Genomic DNA, 20,316 nt, shown 5'->3' with positions numbered 1-20,316 from the left:
CTCTTCAGATCAACACACTGATCAACAACACAATAATGATCCAGTTACAATCAATTTATAAGAAAAGTGTCACAGTTTCAGCAAAACAAATATATCTGTGTTGAGCTCTTAAAGAGAGAAAATTATATTTGTTTTTTCAGAGAAAAAAAGTAAAGTAGTAAAGTAAAAACAGTAAAGTGAATGCAAAAAGTAATTAACTAATGAGATTCTGCTTGAAATCCTTTTATCAATAGAGTTAATCCGTCTATGAATGCAGACGGTTGATTCATTATCTGAAGCTCAAACTATACTCTTTTTCTTTATTTTTATAGTCGAAAGCACAGCCTTACAAAGTAAATATTTGACTCGTACACCTACACAGGCTTTAAAATCAAATGATGAGGAAACAAGCGTCTACATGCAGATTAATCACACACTGGAAAAGCTTTTCAAGCAGAACCTCATCCAATTCATCATTTCTATTTAAATTCACTTTACCATTATTTGATTCATTCTTTTCTTCAAAACATTGTAAATTATAAATATTTCTCATTCAGAGCTCAACTAAGACATTAGTTTTGACAAATGTACAATAGGAAGATTTGACACAAACCAGCGCATGCGCATTGAACACAAACTTCGGCGAGTCTCCAGACGCTCTTCAAGTGAACGCTCCATCAACAGACTGATCAACTTTAGTGAGTGAAAACCAGTCAAATCTGCTGCTGTATTTAGTAGCTGTTCATTTCTGCCAAACATGTCGCTCTACTGACTTTCTCTCATAGAAAAGTACAGGTAATGTTAACATGTTTATGTCGCTGAGAAGTTTCATCCCTGTAATGTTACAATCAGTTTGACTTTATTTCTTTCATTCAAAACAACTTAATGAGAATGATTTGAGTCAGTGAAATATGACGCTGATGGATTCAGCTGAAGTTAACGCAGTGTTCAAGAGCAGACATGGAGATAATGGCTTCAGCAGAGGATCAGGATCAACAGATGACAGAAGACAGATCAGGAACAACAGTGAGATTTCTCAGCTGAGCTGAACGGGTCTGTGGACCTTCTCATTGATCAAACCAGACAGCTGTGGTGAGGAGCTGACTGCTGATAGAGGCTGATATAGGATGAGTGCTGACCAGGGGTGAGTTTCCCGAAAGCATCGTTGGTGAACCATGGTCGTAAGTCCCATTGAACTCTATTGGTAACGACGGAACTTGCGACCATAGTTCGCTTTGGGAAACGCACCCCAGGTGGATAACTTCCCTGTGCAGCTGTGGAACAGGAGGAGTGCTGGGAATTGTAGTACATATGCTGGTGACAGGGACAATGTTATTGTAGCCCTATAATACTTGTTCATATTATCAGTGTGAAGCTGCTTTCAAACAATCTGGATTGTAAAAACCACCATATAAATAAAAATGATAATAATAATCCTGTTTTTGTAAAACATTTAAGGAAAATTAGAATATGAATTGGATATTTTATCTTAATTGTATCATTTTTGATTAGCAAATGCTTCTGCCACTCATTGGCCATTTCTTTTTTAATGATCTTTAACTCTATTTTTAGTACAAGGTTTTTCACCCGATCTGAACCAAACCAGAAAGATTTTCTGCGCTCTGAATATAACAAGTTATTGAAGAAAACTGTAAATGTTTATTCACAGTCACTACTGGACACCAAAACATTGAAAGTTGGCAGATCCTCTTTAACTTAAATGGCTATAACTTGTGAACAGAATAAGAGATTTTCACCAAACTTGGATCACATGTCTTCAGGCTCAATCTTTGATCACAGTAAAAAATCTCACCGATTGGCCACTAGGTGACAATATAACACAGAAAACCCCCGAGATAACAGCTATAACTGTACAACTGTTAGTCCGATCAACCTTAAACTCAGCATGCAGTTTCTGGTCCAAGTGGCCATGAAAGTGTAGGAGGACATTGACATATCTTGAGAAACAGCCTCCATTAGCCAATGAAATTTGATCAGCTGTTAGACGAGGAAAAGGAGGCCGATGGGAGCGAAACTCATTATGAGTCAGAGACAAGATGCCCTGAAGTAGCCTGAGAAGATTCAAGCCAGAATTCAGTTTTCACATGCTTATAACTCGGAGGTTAACAGACTTATTTTACAGGCGTCACATCCTTAGACTTCTGAATCCTTGAGTCCAACCGTACCAAACATGCTAGGCTTCAGCTTATAGTTTCTACAATGTTGTGATTTAGCACTTAAAAAACTTTTGCAAATATCTTCAAAACCCTTAGTCTCATCAGAACGAAACCAGCGTAGGAAACACACGATCACAGTTCGTTAACTCTATGCTAATACTGAAATGTCAACATTTTGAAAGGAAGTGGAAAAAAATCCAGTCAGAGTCACTCATGGGTCATTTTTATGCTTTCATATATATAAACTCTATAACTTCAAAACAAAATCAGATATTTGACCAGATTTGACACACATATGTATAGACACACTCTAGGAACACACACAAAAAAAGTGGCAGACATCGGGCAAAAGGTGGCGCTATAACTATCAAAAACCCTTTAAAAACATATATTTCCTCTGGTAAACTGCCTGTGTTGGCTGTAAATGCTCTTTTCCATCGATCATCTAAGTGCTTACATGCTTGTTTAATAAAATATAACACCTCTTTATGTGCTTAAAAGCCTTAAAGTGCTTGAACCTGATAAATGCTGCTTCAGCTTCACTTCTCTTTTATTTTCATGTGGTTGGGCTCAATAGTTTTTATCATTTAAGGTTTTGTTATATCAAAAGTGGAAAACAATGGTCAAAAATGTACATTTACACACAAAATGACCAGAAACCGCAACCGCTAGATGCCATTTTTCTTTTTCTAGCTCAACTGTCACTGAATGGAAGCACAGGGTTGTGGGATATAAGAGGATCTATGCTGAAATCATCAGATGAAGGAGCCTCAGGAGACAGGAAGTGAAGATAACATGCCTTGATGTCTTTCTGCCTTGAAATGTGTCCTCTGAAGGCAGCGTTTTCCAGTTTTGAGATGCAGCACAGAGTCGGCGTTCTGACATGTGAAAGAAGAAAGAACAGCTTTATAACATCCAAATGCTGGTAAAGGTAAAGAGGAGGAATAGAAAGGAAGAAGCAATCATTTCCAGACTTATAACACTTAAAGGTCCCGTTCTTTGTGATCCCATGTTTCAAACTTTAGTTAGTGTGTAATGTTGTTGTTAGAGTATAAATAAAATCTGTAAAATTTTAAAGCTCAAAGTTCAATGCCAAGCGAGATATTTTATTTAACAGAAGTCGCCTACATCGAACGGCCTGTTTGGACTACATCCCTCTACTTCCTTCTTTAATGACGTCACTAAAACAGTTTTTTGACTAACCTCCGCCCACAGGAATATACAAGAGTTGCGTTTGTAGAGTGTGTTTGTCGCCATGTCGTCGAAACGCTGTTATTTTCATCCCGCAGTCCAATCACCGGGTCTGATTCCGGCTCAAATTGATAGGGTAAAATTAAAGACATGTTTACAATAACACTGAGCGCGTGTATCTCCACGTTATGGTAAGAGGCGTGACCTTTCCGGGCAAGATGCGCTAAACTGCTGTCGAATCACAACACAGGAACCGCTGGCACAATCAGAACTCGTTACGTATTTCTGAAGGAGGAACTTCAAAGAACAAGGAAGTCATCAGCCCGTTTTTATGACAGTGGAAACAGCGGTATACAGATAAGTAAATTATGTGAAAAATACTGTGTTTTTTTACACGCGAAACATGAACACATGTTATATTGCACACTATAAACACAATCAAAGCTTCAAAAAACCACAAAAAACGGGACCTTTAATAGTGCCTTGAATAAAATAGGGAATCATGAGACAGCACATATTCTGCTACAAGACTGAGCAGTGACTGGCACTACAATTTTAAAATCCCTTGGAACATGCTGCCAGCTGTTTTGAGGAAGAAATTGGACAGTCAGGAGCGGCCAACAGCCAGGGAAAGGAGGGAAATGATTCACATAATTTCAGGTGAAATCCTTGCCATTTGCAAAAAACCATCAAAGAAGCACCTTAATGAAATTGCACGAAAGATGGTCCTAGAATATCCAAAGTCTTTAAAAGATGTGATAGAAGATGAAATTGTTGGAAGTGGCCATGATTCTTTAACAAATCAACTTCAGTGCAGAGTTGATAACTGCAAGCAAAATGAAACGCTGAATAAGCTCAACAGTACTCCTGCAGAGGACACAAGCACTGTTCCAGAAAATAAGAAGAAACGGAAAGACTCCTATGGCTGTATTATGTTGGAGTCTGTGCCTGTGAATATGGATGCACAGATGAAGAAAAAAAAGAGATGCAAGAAATGTTCATGACAATTGACAGGAATGAAAAACGTATACAAGAGTTCATCTCGGATACCTTCATATCTCAGAGAAGTGACATAAGGTCTGGTAAGGACACACAGGACTCAAAACACATCTTTTTACCTATGCATTTGCTGATTGAGCACTGTGCTATGCCAGAACTGTTTGCATTTTATTTTATACGTATTATCTTTTTATTCTTTTAATTCCTTTCCTGTTTTTATTTCATTTTTAATGTATTTTATATCTTTTATGTATCGTCTTGTTATTCCTGACTTTTAATGCATCTTAAATATTGCTGTCTGGTTGAAAGAGCTGGGAGAATTAGGAAGAAAGTGATTAGGTCAAAATTTGGTAAATTTGAACAAACCATGGGGAAATGGTGCATGTGCTGTGGTGCATGGTGCATAATTAAGATATCTCTAGATTACAGTCAGGGGAAATTTGAACTGCGTTGCATAGATAAGATATCTCCGGAAGAGGGATTAGGGCTGTGTGGCGCAGTTTGAAGTGCCTTAACAGGTAGTTAGACAGCGGTCCTGACGTGTGAGGAAGATCCGTTTAGATCCACTCTGACGGACAACAACAACAACAACAACAAAAAACTCCCTGAAACTTCCTAGCTCTTTTTTAATGTTCTATTTTTATTCTTCTTCTTTATGTAAAGCACTTTGAATTACCATTGTGTATGAGATGTGCTATACAAATAAAATTGCCTTGCCTTGCTTTTGTGTCTTTTTCAGCTTTTCTGCATTTCTGTAAATCTGTTATGAATGAATGATGACTTACACTTTGTAAACAGCGCTAGCGGCACCTGCTGGTGAAGTCGACTAACAGCAGATGGAGATCATGCATCGACACTCTACTGCTTTTCCCGCAGTTCCCGGATGTGAAATGTTGAATTTTCTGCCGAATTTGAACCACTGAATTTTTGGAAGCGAATTTGTAAAGCGAAATAAAATGGACTGAAAATTGCTAGTTGAATTTTATAGGTTGTATTTTTAAACAGAATGAATATTTTGGAAGTGAAATCTGAAAGGCGTATATAAATTATTGAATTTTTAATAATGAAAATGTGTGTGAAATATTTTTAATTGAAATATTTACAGCTTAAATATACGACCATGTTGAATTTCAGCCCATAAAAATGCAAGCCTTAAAAATACAATGCATCTAAATGAAAGCACAGCTAATGTAATGCAGTTTTTTTTTTTCAATTAGTGCAATTCAACAAGCTTTTTATTTCAAAAACATTTGGCATTGATTTACTTCCATACACGGTCCTCGTCTGAATCCCCCTCGCGCAGTCACTCGGGGGCTTACAGGTGAATTATATTGTCGCAATGTATAATTTATTTAATAAAACACTGAAAGCGCAATACATCGCTCAATCTTGGGGATTCTGACCAGTTCAATCAAGTGATATCGCAGACTGACAGATGGTGACAACAACTGGCTAATCTAATGGCCTACGCGATCCTGAAAGAACCGGGGAAAAGTGCTGCTATTGGGAGGTGAGTTGTAGTCTACCAGTTAACAAACTTTTTTTTTTTTTTCTGTACGATATTAATTCATAAAGTGTTTTATGCTTGACTATGTACCGAAAACAATATCGGCATGCCATTCTGATACAGTTCCCAGCTGCTAATCCTCATTTACTGTTCAAAAATAGTATTGGTTCAATGTAGGATTTAGACAGACTATTGTAAACGTGAATAAAGAGTTGAACATGCTGTCTTATATCTTTGGTATATTCTGTCAACAGATGCTGTTCTTCACGAGTCTCTGCGGTCATCATTGTGCCATCAGACACAATGAGAAGCTCATCAGAAAATGGAATATAATGTGTAATTTGTATTTGTGTATAGAGGGTCACCATGGTCCAATATTTTTTTTTTTTCTTTAATGAAAAACATGGTAAGTTTTGCTGAATCTAAGTTTAAATAAAAACTATTGGATTTATCAATGAAATATGTCTCTTCATTAGAGATGTTGTTACATTTTATTTATTTTAATGGTCTTGAAAACAAATGCATTCAACTTTGGGAAAATGTGTTAAACTGTTTTTAAATAGTAGCACAACTGTATTGTGTGAGATTATGTAATTCAAAGTACAGTAGTCAACATTTGAAGTGGATCAAAAAAGTTCAGCAAAGTTGTCATAAGAAGAAGGTTTTAGGACAGCATTGATGACAGATGATTTTTGATCCACTTTACATGTTGACTATATTATACAAAGTACAAGTAATAACAAAGTGTATTGTTATTGACTGTAAAGTGTGTAATGTTTAATATTTGGAATAAGCCAAAGGTACTGAGCATACAGTACTATTACCTGTAAAATAATATATTCAGTGTATATTGCTTGTGTTTTCTGAAGACACTCGTAATTATTTTGTAATGTACTTAAATCACAAATAAAGTATACTTATAAGACAAATAAAGTACATTTTAATATCACTAATCAAGCATGTAATTAGTCCCTACACAGGCATATATTTAAAGTGTACTAAGTATAGTTGTTCCAATTTAGCACACAAAAGTACTCTAAATATATTTAAAGTTGTATTTTAATTAGGGATGGGCAATACCACTTATTTTGTTTTCAATACGATTCCGATAGTTTCAAGTCCAAAATCGCTGATAGCGATAGCGATACCGATACGATACCTCTAATCTGAATTTAAGTTATTAAATTATTAATAATTTAAGTCCTTGAAATATTGAATTACTATGAGTAAAATGGTTAATAGTACCCACTTAACATTATATTTGAAAGGTATTTTAACATTCAATACGCCTTAATTGCAATTTATTAGATTATATTATTGTTTACACATGGTCAAAATGTTTATTTGTAGTGGTAACCATAGAAATCTACAAATACTATAGGCTTAGCTGAACTATGGTCACTGTAGTAATGGTTCAGTTTCATAAGGGACTGCCAGTGACAGGCTGTTGCACCCATAAAATGCAAACTTTGTATTCTGACAGTGTAGTTACAGAACAGAACATCAATACAAACTTTAAATGTTCAATTTAAATAAATGTAATTGCTAAAACTATGTAGGCTACTATTTCATTTTGTTTGTTGTGAAATAACTCAGACATATTATGTTGTTCTGTCTGCTGTTAAGCATTGTTCAGGGCTGCATTTCCCAAAAGCATCAAAAAACATTTTATCAGACAAGTTTAACGGGAGAAAGGAGCAAGAGGGATCTTTTTGCCATGGTGGCTATATGATGCTATACCATGCTTACTGCAGAATGGATTTCAAGGATTCACGTGCAGATCAACGGCCTTCAATGTTTATATTTTTTTCTATGAATCTTTGAGTTAAGATGTACTAAACATGAGTGGAATTTGCACCGCAGCGCCCCCACACCTTGATGCTCATGACAAGTATTGCATGTATAGTTATCTTTATTAAAGTGAATTAGATATAAATCGCCGTCATGCATGAATTAATGATATTTTTGCAATTTTACACATAATAATTCACAATCACATTACACAAAACTGAAATTGCACGTCAAAATAACACATTGTCAATATTTTTTGAGACTCCACAAAATTTCACAAATCATATAAATTGTGAGTTAGTTCATACATTTACAGCGAAATGGTGCTAAATTGCTTTGTACCTGGATGTACACCGAAAACCAGGAAAGGACAAGTAAGTTTCCATCATTTTCCGATTAAGTTAAAGATTTGGAGAATGTAAACAGTGGCTGCGGGCCATCAAACACCCGAAGTTTGGAGATGACACCGTTATAGAAAACCTAAAAAACCGCAGAATATGTAGTCTCCATTTCAAGCACGAGGACTACGAACCAAATATCCTTGCAATGAAGAGAACCATTCTGAAGGACACCGCGATACCATCGATATTCACTTTCCCAGAGGACGAACAGCCTGGGCATCTGGTACTAAGCGTATTCGCCTAGAGGTAAGACTCGCTGATACTAGACTGATAACACAGTAGCCTATATGTAGTGTTGTAGGTAGCAGTAAAACTGCAAACTTCGCAAAGTAACGTTAGATAGACAATTACATATAAGTTGCATATAAGTTGACTGTTATCAAAGTAAAGCCACTGTTCTGTAAAACTAAGTTAGTCTATTTATGCTAACGTTACCACAAAAGCCTGTTGCTGTATTGGTTGAGATGACTGCAGAGACCGATAAATTCGCCGACAAATGCCCGAAATCACAGGCAAATCGGAGCTCGTTCACACGAGTGACAATCACGCAGTGTGAATGAGCAAAGACGCGATCTGAGAGAATCGGCGATTCAAAATCCTGCTGTGTGAAAAGTGTTCTGACTGAAAACTACATCGGCGATGACCGACAGCCAATGAGAGAGCAAGATACAGAGCAGCGGGGAGTTCGGGGAGGAGTTATAGACCACAATATCAGCAAGCATCTTCATTCACACAATTGTATCAAACGGAAACAAAACACAAACATTTGCTTGACCATCGCAACAGCAGCACATTGAAAAGTTATGTATTTACCTCCAACTCTCGTTGCAGAAACACACAATCCACAGTCTCCCATACCATTTCCTCCTCCATATTTTTCTTTTCTTTTTCTTATATTCGCTGCAAATCAGCACACAGGCAACTCGTATTTCAAGCTTCTTGCGGGCTACCGTATTTAATAATAATAATAATAACTCCGGTCCTGCACGCGTGATATCGCGTTGTTTCCTTGTCACATCTCGCGTGTTTGGTTGTGAAACGTAGTTTGCATGCCAGACAGAGTTGTCGGCGATTCTTCCTATTATAAAGTCATGCAGTGTGAAACCCTCTGTCGCCGATCCATCGTGCAGTTTGAACACAGCAGCGACTGAATGCTGGCCAAGATAGTCATGCAGTGTGAAAAGAACAGTGACCCGACTGCTTTGGAAATCGTGCAGTCTGAACTCGGCTTAAGTGTACTCAACTGTGCTATTTTGAGACACCATGAAATATGAACTAAAATGTGCTTTTAATATACTATCTCTGTATTTAGAAAATGTATTTAGATACCACTTATAGTGCATTTGAACCCATAGTGTACAAGTAGTAACTAAATATATTGTTTAAATACAGAACAGAAACAGGAACTTAAATACACTGATTGATTAACTCAAATGACGAACAGCTGTGATGAATGTAATTAGTGTCCATGGTTACTGATTGTGGCGGGAGACTAGAACAAAGGAACACGTGACAGATGAAAACAAACAAAATGAAAGTCTATGTGACTGTGACAAAATGCACCTGCAGACTATTTTTTCCAGACAAGAATTTTGTTATTGAGGATTTTTTTTTAAAAATACTATGCAAAATTCTCATGAATCCAGTCTAGTGTCTCGTCCCATCTCGTAAACTAACTGTTTGTCACATTCCAGAACTATCAATCATTTTAAAGATTCTTGTGTTCACAGGTTTCAGGTTATCAGGCCCGTGGGTGTGCAGAGCTGTCTTAAGCCGAGTTCAGACTGCACGATTCTCAAAGTAGTCGGGTCACTGTTCTTTTCACACTGCATGACTATCTTGGCCAGCATTCAGTCGCTGCTGTGTTCAAACTGCACGATGGATCGGCGACAGAAGCTTTCACACTGCATGACTTTACAATAGAAAGAATCGCCGACAACTCTGTCTGGCACGCAAACTACGTTTCACAACCAAACACACGCGAGACATGACAAGGAAACAACGCGATATCACGCTTGCAAGACTGGAGTTATTATTATTATTATTATTATTATTATTAAAAACGGTAGCCCGCAAGAAGCTTGCAATACGAATTGCCTGTGCGCTGATTTGCAGCGAAAACAAGAAAAATAAAAGAAAAATATGGAGGAGGAAATGGTTGGGGAGACTGTGGATTGTGTGTTTCTGCAACAAGAGTTGGAGGTAAATACATAACTTTTCAATGTGCTGCTGTTGCGGATGGTCAAGCAAATGTTTGTATTTTGTTTCCGTTTGATAAAATTGTAATGTTTATCTGAAACAAAGCCATGCTTGCTGATGTTGTGGTCTATAACTCCTCCCCGAACTCCCCGCTGCTCTGTATCTTGCTCTCTCATTGGCTGTCGGTCATCGCCGATGTAGTTTTCAGTCAGAACACTTTTCACACAGCAGGATTTTGAATCGCCGACAGGTTCAGATATTTAGCATGCCAAATATCTCACGGGCGTCGGCGATTCTCTCAGATCGCGTCTTTGCTCATTCACACTGCGTGATTGTCACTCGCGTGAACGAGCACCGATTTGCCTGTGATTTCGGACATTTGTCGGCGATTTCTCAAAACCTGTTGGCGAGCCAAAATCGGGGCTAAAATCGTGCAGTCTGAACTCGGCATTAACAGTGTGTAGTTATGTGAACATGTAGTTATGATCCTTTGATAACATTTGAAGAATGTAATAGGAATTAGGAAGTGGATGCTCACTGACAGTCACACAACGGTTAAAAACAGTTTCCAGAAGTCACACTATATTGAGGTGAATTATGTAGGTTATAAATGGATAATCTGCTCTTCATAAAAGCACACTAAAATAAAAATGCTGAAGATGTCTGATGTACTCACATTATTTCTCATCTACACAACAAAACTGTTTCTCTTCTTGATTTCTCTGTGATCTCTGTGCATCTTTTTTGTTTTTTTAATTCAGTGGTTCGGGATGAATACATGCACTGTTACACCCCTAGTAGATTTCATATTAGTCAGGTTTTTTTATTTTAAACACTTTTACTACTTCAAGCATTAAGTTTGTTTGTTTGTTTGTTTTTTGGACAAACTCTGAGTCAGAGATTAGCGTAGCAGTGGGGTGGAGCAGAGAACTCTTGGTAAATGCAGTGGTACTTGCTTTTCTTTCCATTAGAAAGCTGACAGTCGAGGAAACAGCAGTCAGATCAGATAAAAATAATAATTATGAAGTTTAACACCGCTTTGAGTGTTGCTGGAATCATACTTCTCTACATAGCAGGTAAGATCTTACAAATGTATATAACATGATAAAGATGTACATTTAACAATGTTTGTTTCAATATTTTAATAACATTGAATTCCTGACTCTATAAACACACTTGACAATTTATGTTTCTTATGATTATAAAAACCCTTTGGACCCGAAGACTTTGGTCAAATGCTTGAAATTAGTTCTAGATGAACACAAGTTCTGCATTTGTATGAATTTCTTTACAAATGCATAATTTATATATTTTAATGGATGGGTTTAATTAATGTAAATTCCAGGATCTCAAGAATCATATGCAGTTGAGTGACTTTGAAGAAGCTAAAAGATAGTTTTGTTTTGTTTTTAATATTTTGGTCACTACATAAACCCCATAGTATTATTTTAGATATAGATTTGATGACTTTAAAATTATTCTAAAATGTGAAAAATAACAGTAATAATAATAAAAAAAATGAATAGTGTCTAAACTTTTATGAAGCAAAATACTTATAATAAACTATAATGTATATATATACTGTAATACAACATCCTAATTTTGGTCTAGGGTTAGTGATCATATATGCTGTAATGATGGTGGCAAGAGACAATATGCTATACAAAAGTGCCAGTAAAGGAAGTTTTTTTTTTTTTTTTTTTTTTTTTTTTTTTTTTTTTTTACAATTGATGAAAACAAGATATAACAATACTAATAATAAAAGGAAAAAATATATAGGCTATACAAATTTATGTATGCAATACTACAAAATAATAAGCCCACAGGAGGAAAAAGGATGAAAGTGTTACCAAAGGAAAAAAAAAAAAAAGAACAAAAACAAACCCAGACTAACTCAAGTTCAACATTTAACCCTGGATCTGTGAGGGAGGACTCAACATGCAGAATGAGTGTTCACTGGGTTTATTAACAAAACAGCAGACAACTCAAGATATGGCGAGGAGGTGAAGCTAGTCCAAACAGCAGGCAGGGATGAGGCACAATGACAGCAGGTAGCAGTAATAGACTGGCAGAGCAAGACTGGAGGAGAACAGAGAGGACAAGGCAAGATCAAGAGAGGAGGAAAGAATTCTTTAGGAACAAGGCAGATCAAGATACGACTATAATTAAAGGAAGAACTCTAAGTAGCTTCTACAAATAACACACCAAAGACTTTAGTAACAAAAAAAGTTGTAGGTAGCAGTGATGTTTGATTCTTGAACGAATTGTCCTTTTGAGCTGGTTCTCAGGAAGTAACCGGTCAAGTCGGCTCACTAATTGAACTGAATCGAAATTTAGCTCCGGGTTGATGACGCAAGACGCACAGCCGAAGTAGCATGTCCAACTCAAAACGAATTAAAGGAGTCGGTCCAACTGAATATCAAAGTTTGCTGAGGATTACCAAGGAGTCTGATGGAAGGAGTTGACAATACTATGAGGCACGTACTGGAAATATGCTTATTATGACTACTGTTATTAAACATTATTATATTAGCTGCAAAAACATTCCTAAGAAAAAAGACAGAGTGAGGGAGAGAAAGAGAAAACGCAACTACCGGGACGTAACATTTGTAATATGTTGTAAAATACTTGATCAAACTACTCGCACATTGTTTGAAAAACGCACACTATTTTATATTCAGTAACTCTCAATACATACAGATTATGCAAGTTGTTTAAATATAGCTACATTTTTAACTTTCTTTCTTCATGTGCCAGTGCTCATGTAAAGGTGAAACAGTGATTGTGGGTGACAGAAACCAGTTCATCAACCCTGCCTGCATGATTGTCTACTTACTTTGTCTTTGTCTGAACACACAGGTTCCCTCAGCCAGTTAGATGGTAAGTTGTCATATCTTGTTTCACACAGAAAGTGAGGCATGTCTGTGAGGCATGTTAGCTGGGAAATCTCATATCTTCTTTCTCTCATCAGTGTGTGGTCGAGCCCCTCTCAGTGACAGGATTGTTGGAGGCAAGAATGCGACGGCAGGGTCTTGGCCGTGGCAAGTCAGCATTCATGCCATCGGATTTGGCCATAACTGCGGCGGGACTCTGATCACTAAAGACTGGATTTTATCTGCAGCTCACTGCTTTCAGAAGTATGAAGTTAAATAAAGCTCAAGATACATTTGTAGATTGATAAGTGCGATTAAAGCAGACTTTCTCTGTTAACAGTTTTGGTGTGTCTGACACACTGATGTACTTCGGGCGTCTGAACCAATCCGGCTCAAACCCTAAAGAGACATCCAGGACAGCGAGTCGAATCATCAGACATCCTAACTATAACAGTTCTACTTTTGACAGTGACATAGCGCTGATCCAGCTCTCCTCTTCTGTGAATTTCTCTGATTACATTAAGCCGGTCTGTCTGGCGGCGGCTGGAAGTGTATTTTCTGCAGGTACAGAGAGTTGGGTCACTGGATGGGGCAGGCTACAATATGGAGGTGAGGAAACATTCGCTTGGCAATTAACCAGATACAAACAATTGTGTCATCATTGCTTTGCACCAATGTTAGTTTTGCTTAGTCTTACGTACCTTTATTACCTTGAGTTTGATGAACTTAAACCATTTAAGGCTACTGGTTTCCTCAAACCACTGAAATAGCTATATAGTTGTTAAGATTTATTTAGATTTGTTACCTGAACTCAAACTGAATGTGTGGAATAAAATCTTTAAGTTGAGTTTAATGATTGACTAAACCAACACAAAAACATAAGTGACTTTAACTTAATAAATATGAGTATTGTAAACTCATATGCATTATTTTTAAAGGTGCCCTAGAATGCTTTTTCACAAGATGTAATATAAGTCTAAGGTGTCCCCTGTGTAGCTGCCGTCAGAGGCAACTCTCATATATTTCAGTTCATAATATGCGCTTCATAGTTAAAAGGTCAATAAATAGTTAAAATCTTCAGAATAATTATTAGAATAAAAAAGCAATATAATTTTTGTTAATACATGTCAATTCATTTCATATTATTCAGCTAAAAACAATAGAAAAGGTGGGGAACCTATTTCCTTTTTGTTCCGCTAGGGAATTATTTAATTGCTGCTATCAGCATATTTTTTGCGGTGCACTACATGAAGAGCCACACGAGGTGCTGCACTCATGACGTGTCTGCAAGAGTTACGCTTGCAAGAAGTGCTAAGAAGTTATATTGTCTTTTTGTTTAAGAAGAAGAAACTGTAACCCTCCAAGTTTATTCCTCTTGAGTTAGAGAGGCCAATGAGGTATGTGTTTTATCGTGTTAATTGCTTTGCTGTATGTGAACGTGTGTTATGTGACCGTATGTTAATATATAATTAGTCAATTAAGTGTATTTTCTTACGTGTTGAATGTGCACTTTATTTATTTGTTTTGTATGTATTTTTCGTTTATTATTATGTGTAAAACACCACTTTTAGAGGGTTAATTTAAGTTTTACGTATTTCCTTTCGTAGTTCTGATGGCATTGTTGGGACTTTAAAGGGCTGCAAGAGTAGAATGAACAAGACATGTTGAAGACTCGTGTCCGAATAAATGTCTTTTAAAATCAAGAACGACCTGAGCCTTTGATTCAACTCGAGGGGAGTAACACCCTGAATGTGTCTGTAAAGTTTCAGCTCAAAATACTGCATAGATTTTTTTAAATTAATTTTTTTTAACTGCCTATTTTGGGACATCATTAAATATGCGCCGATTCAGCATGCTTCCCCTTTAAATTCTCGTGCTCCCCGCCCCTGAGTTCCCGACTCTATAATACGTTGCATAAACAAAGTTCACACAGCTAATATAACCCTCAAAATGGATCTTTACAAAGTGCTCGTCATGCAGCATGTCTAATCGTGTAAGTACAGTGTTTATTTGGATTGTTTACATTTGATTCTGAATGAGTTTGAGGCTGTCCTCCGTGGCTAGTGGCTAATGCTACACTGTTGGAGAGATTTATAAAGAATGAAGTTGTGTTTATGAATTATACAGACTGCAAGTGTTTAAAAATGAAAATAACGACAGTCTTGTCTCTGTGAATACAGTAAGAAACAATGGTAACTTTAACCACATTTAACAGTACATTAGCAACATGCTAACGAAACATTTAGAAAGACAATTTACAAATATCATGTTATCATGGATCATGTCAGTTATTATTGCTCCATCTGCCATTTTTCACTATTGTTCTTGCTTGCTTACCTAGTCTGATGATTCAGCTGTGCAGATCCAGATGTTAATATGGGCTGCCCTTGTGTAATGCCTTGAACATGGCTGGCATATGCAAATATTGGGGGCGTACATATTAATGATCCCGACTGTTACGTAACAGTCGGTGTTATGTTGAGATTCACCTGTTCTTCGGAGGTCTTTTAAACAAATGAGATTTATATAAGGAGGAAACAATGGAGTTTGAGACTCACTGTATGTCATTTCCATGTACTGAACCCTTGTTATTCAACTATGCCAAGGTAAATTCAATTTTTCATTCGATGGCACCTTTAAAACTTTAATGGTTTAAGGCAAACTGTGTCCTCAAATGGTTTGAGTTACTGTAACTTATCAGGTTTTACAGTGTGTAAACCTCAACAATTTACCTAGAAATCTTTTTCAAAGCCATAAAATGTGTCCTCTGATCTGTCACAGGCCAGATTCCTGATACACTGCAGGAGGTGATGATACCCATTGTGAACAACACTGACTGTGATAATGCTTATGAAGGGATCAACATAAGCATCACAAGCAATATGATTTGTGCTGGATTGTTAAATCAGGGAGGAAAAGGTTCATGTCAGGTGAGACACCAGTTTTTCATTTTAGCACTTTTTAATCCAAATTAATTTACAAAACACTACCAATTTTGGTCACCTGCAAACTTTACACTGCCAACCTAGTTGTTATGTAAGCAAAGTGTTTACTTCACCGATCATGAACTCGTATGACTGCTTTTCATACTACACCTGTGGCCGGTTGCATAAACTACTAATATTTTTCTGCAAGACTGTTCATAACTTTTCTGTGAAGTAATTTACTTAAAAACATAGGTCTAATTTGAATACAAAAAGTAAGACTGATTACCACTTGCTAGATATAGGGCAAGCTCACACTACAGGACTACAAGACGACTATACACTCGCCAAGGTGCTCACACAACATAAAGTTTTCTTTCTCATCTTGTTTTAGCAGCTATCATATTACACAACACAACACTGTCAAGATGCACAAACTACAAGATCTACAGGTCCTTCTCAAAAAATTAGCATATTGTGATAAAAGTTCATTATTTTCCATAATGTATGATAAAAATTAAACTTTCTATTTTTAGATTCATTGCACACCAACTGAAATATTTCAGGTTTTTATTGTTTTAATACTGATGATTTGGCATACAGCTCAATGAAAACCCAAAATTCCAATCTCAAAAAATTAGATATCATGAAAAGGTTCTCTAAACGAGCTATTAACCTAATCATCTGAATCAACTAATTAACTCTAAACACCTGCAAAAGATCCTGAGGCTTTTAAAAACTCCCAGCCTGGTTCATTACTCAAAACCGCAATCATGGGTAAGACTGCTGTCCAGAAGGCCATCATTGACACCCTCAAGCGAGAGGGTAAGACACAGAAAGAAATTTCTGAACTAATAGGCTGTTCCCAGAGTCTGTATCAAGGCACCTCAGTGGGAAGTCTGTGGGAAGGAAAAAGTGTGGCAAAAACGCTGCACAACGAGAAGAGGTGACCGGACCCTGAGGAAGATTGTGGAGAAGAACCGGTTCCAGACCTTGGGGACCTGCGGAAGCAGTGGACTGAGTCTGGAGTAGAAACATCCAGAGCCACCGTGCACAGGCGTGTGCAGGAAATGGGCTACAGGTGCCGCATTCCCCAGGTCAAGCCACTTTTGAACCAGAAACAGCGGCAGAAGCGCCTGACCTGGGCTACAGAGAAGCAGCACTGGACTGTTGCTCAGTTTTGCATGTCATTCGGAAATCAAGGTGCCAGAGTCTGGAGGAAGACTGGGGAGAAGGAAATGCCAAAATGCCTGAAGTCCAGTGTCAAGTACCCACAGTCAGTGATGGTCTGGGGTGCCATGTCAGCTGCTGGTGTTGGTCCACTGTGTTTTATCAAGGGCAGGGTCAATGCAGCTAGCTATCAGGAGATTTTGGAGCACTTCATGCTTCCATCTGCTGAAAAGCTTTATGGAGATGAAGATTTCGTTTTTCAGCACGACCTGGCACCTGCTCAGTGCCAAAACCACTGGTAAATGGTTTACTGACCATGGTATTACTGTGCTCAATTGGCCTGCCAACTCTCCTGACCTGAACCCCATAGAGAATCTGTGGGATATTGTGAAGAGAAAGTTGAGAGACGCAAGACCCAACACTCTGGATGAGCTTAAGGCCGCTATCGAAGCATCCTGGGCCTCCATAACACCTCAGCAGTGCCACAGGCTGATTGCCTCCATGCCACGCCGCATTGAAGCAGTCATTTCTGCAAAAGGATTCCCGACCCAGTATTGAGTGCATAACTGAACATAATTATTTGTATTAAAAACACTTTTCTTTTATTGGTCGGATGAAATATGCTATTTTTTTGAGATTTTGGGTTCTTTGGGTTTTCATGAGCTGTATGCCAAAATCATCAGTATTAAAACAATAAAAGACCTGAAATATTTCAGTTGGTGTGCAATGAATCTAAAAATATGAAAGTTTAATTTTTATCATTACATTATGGAAAATAATGAACTTTTATCACAATATGCTAATTTTTTGAGAAGGACCTGTACATGATCAAGAATGAAAAAATGTTTTCTCACATTAATTCATGTGAGAATTTAGAGAGATGCTCATGCTCGTTGTTCAAGTCATATGTGCAGGAAAAAAGACAAATGCTCAGATCACATCACTGACCTGCTCATACTGAACAAGCATTGCCTAACGCAATGACCACCAATTTGTCGATCTGGGCTTTTTGTCACAGAACTTGGAAATCTGTCTGCGACAGCAAAATCCAGCTAAAAGTCGTGTAGTGTGAGCTTGCCTTAAATCAAACTAGTTCTTAAGACAGTCTCTAAATGATATCAACATGTCTCAACTATTGCATGCTTACGTCTATAACAGTTGTTCACTGTATATCGTCAGAGATATAAATGCTGAATGTTTGTGAATACAGGGAGACTCTGGAGGTCCAATGGTCAGTAAGAAAGACTCTCTGTGGATTCAGTCTGGCATTGTGAGTTTTAGTAAAGGATGTGCTCAACCCAAATATCCCAGTGTGTACTCCAGAGTCTCTCAGTACCAGAACTGGATCAAGTCTTACATGAGCAGTAACCCACCTGGATTTGCTGAATTCAACACTGAAAAGCCTACATCCAGCTCCAACTTCAGAAGTGTACCCAACCTCCTCCTATTTTGCCTTTCTCTCACATTTTCCATTATTCACCTTCTCCCTCTTTCTCTCTTTCTAAAGATTGATTGAACAGAAACTCTCAGGGTTCTTTGATGATATGATGAAGTGTACTGTGCATGCTCTCATAATATGAGAAATGTGAGAAATTAACAGTTTAATTGTTATTGTTTTTACTGTCTGAGATTCAGGTTGTTTGCATAAACAGTAAAGATAGACAGCTATTGATTTTAGGCGCTCTGAACCATGCCTAAGCACGTTTGACCTCAAAGCCCAGTTCATTTGACTAGTGTGATCGCTCCAAACTGTGCTCTGACGCCGTTAGTTTAGCCGGCCCTGGGGTCTCATTTATAAAGCGTGCATACGCACAAAACAGGGCTGGAAACGTGCGTACGCCAGTTCCCACGCAAAGGTTGTGATCTATAAAAACAAACTTGATGGGAGAATGTGCGCACCTTTAAGCAAACTTTGAGCTGTGCGTACGAACATTTTGGAGACAGAGCAGTTTGGCGACACCGATGGTGAACTGAGGGACTGACGGCAGATGAAGGAAAACCACTTTAAATCCTCCTTATGAGTCATAATCATAAATACAGTGCATGTGTTCACAATAACAGTTTAAATAAATAAAAGAATGATTTAAACTCGCATGGAAACTCACATTTTCATTTTGATATACACATTTACATTAATATTACACTTTCACTAATGGCGATAAGCACTAGTCGCATACGCAGTCATTACGGAGAAGTTAATCAAACGTGATATGAATTTACATAGTAGATGTGCTACTTTCTATCACTTTTCCTGTGACACGCTGCTTTAATGACAGCGAGGAGCGCTAGGAGCATAATAATTCCTCTTTAAACTACACTGCAGATATTATACAAAATATTTTAGCGAGTGCATTTAACAATGGTCGATGCACACTTCGATATTATGGAAGACACTGCTGGATTTGGATTTTATAATTTGCACGTTTCCTTTTTAAAATACTTAAGTGAAGCGCTGAGAAAGACAATTGTATTTACACTGCAATAAATAAGTAGGCATATCAGTTTACACTAAACAATATAGCCTATAAACTTCCTAAAAGATATGTTCACCTTATCAACAAAACTGCATAAATTTGATTCAAATTGTTTAAAACAATTAAAATACAATTTGGCCAGTGGAAATGAATGAATCAACTCTATTCCAAAATTTTTATCTTACGTATTTAAGTATTTCAATTTTGTTTTGTTTTTTGCATATTTTGATATATTTATTCTAAAACATAAGAATATTGGATGATTTTTAGCAATGTAATGTGTATGGCACAAATGTTAACGATTTTGTCACGTGGATGGGAATATGTATGGAAATGATATGCAGATGAGGTTATGCATAGTAAAACTAGGCGTCATAAGCTCCATATATGGTGATTTCGGGTAGGAGACAGGGTGGAGATGCACATACGCACAATCTTCCACTGCCTGGGATTTATAAAGGGATTTGTGCGCAGGTTCTGGTGTACGCATGGTTTTATAAATCTGATTTTTTTTGTGCGTACGCAGAATCTAGCTTTTGCACGTACGTACACTTTTAGGATGAAATCTACGCAAAGTTTTATAAATGAGACCCCTGGTCTCTTCTTGTGGGTTGCCACCATCGATGATACC

General features: G+C 37.4%; 2 protein-coding genes across 2 annotated transcripts in view; one reads left to right on the top strand and one right to left on the bottom strand.

Moving 5' to 3' along the window:
- LOC125245641 (zinc finger protein 271-like) overlaps nucleotides 1-20,316 on the bottom strand; it is a 243,294-nt gene that overhangs the window by 208,649 nt on the left and 14,329 nt on the right. The gene's annotated exons all lie outside the window — the stretch shown is intronic.
- On the top strand, nucleotides 13,247-19,624 carry LOC125245784 (tryptase-like). The gene is made up of 3 exons (XM_048156569.1): nucleotides 13,247-13,726; nucleotides 15,899-16,047; nucleotides 18,422-19,624. The coding sequence occupies exons 1-3, from the start codon at nucleotides 13,480-13,482 to the stop codon at nucleotides 18,725-18,727; spliced, it is 702 nt and encodes a 233-aa protein (XP_048012526.1). The 5' UTR covers nucleotides 13,247-13,479; the 3' UTR covers nucleotides 18,728-19,624.

This window comes from Megalobrama amblycephala, linkage group LG1 (assembly GCF_018812025.1).
Source record: "Megalobrama amblycephala isolate DHTTF-2021 linkage group LG1, ASM1881202v1, whole genome shotgun sequence".
NCBI lineage: Eukaryota > Metazoa > Chordata > Actinopteri > Cypriniformes > Xenocyprididae > Megalobrama > Megalobrama amblycephala.
The sequence above is the reverse complement of the archived record's forward strand: the minus strand, read 5'-3'. Positions and strand labels throughout refer to the sequence as shown.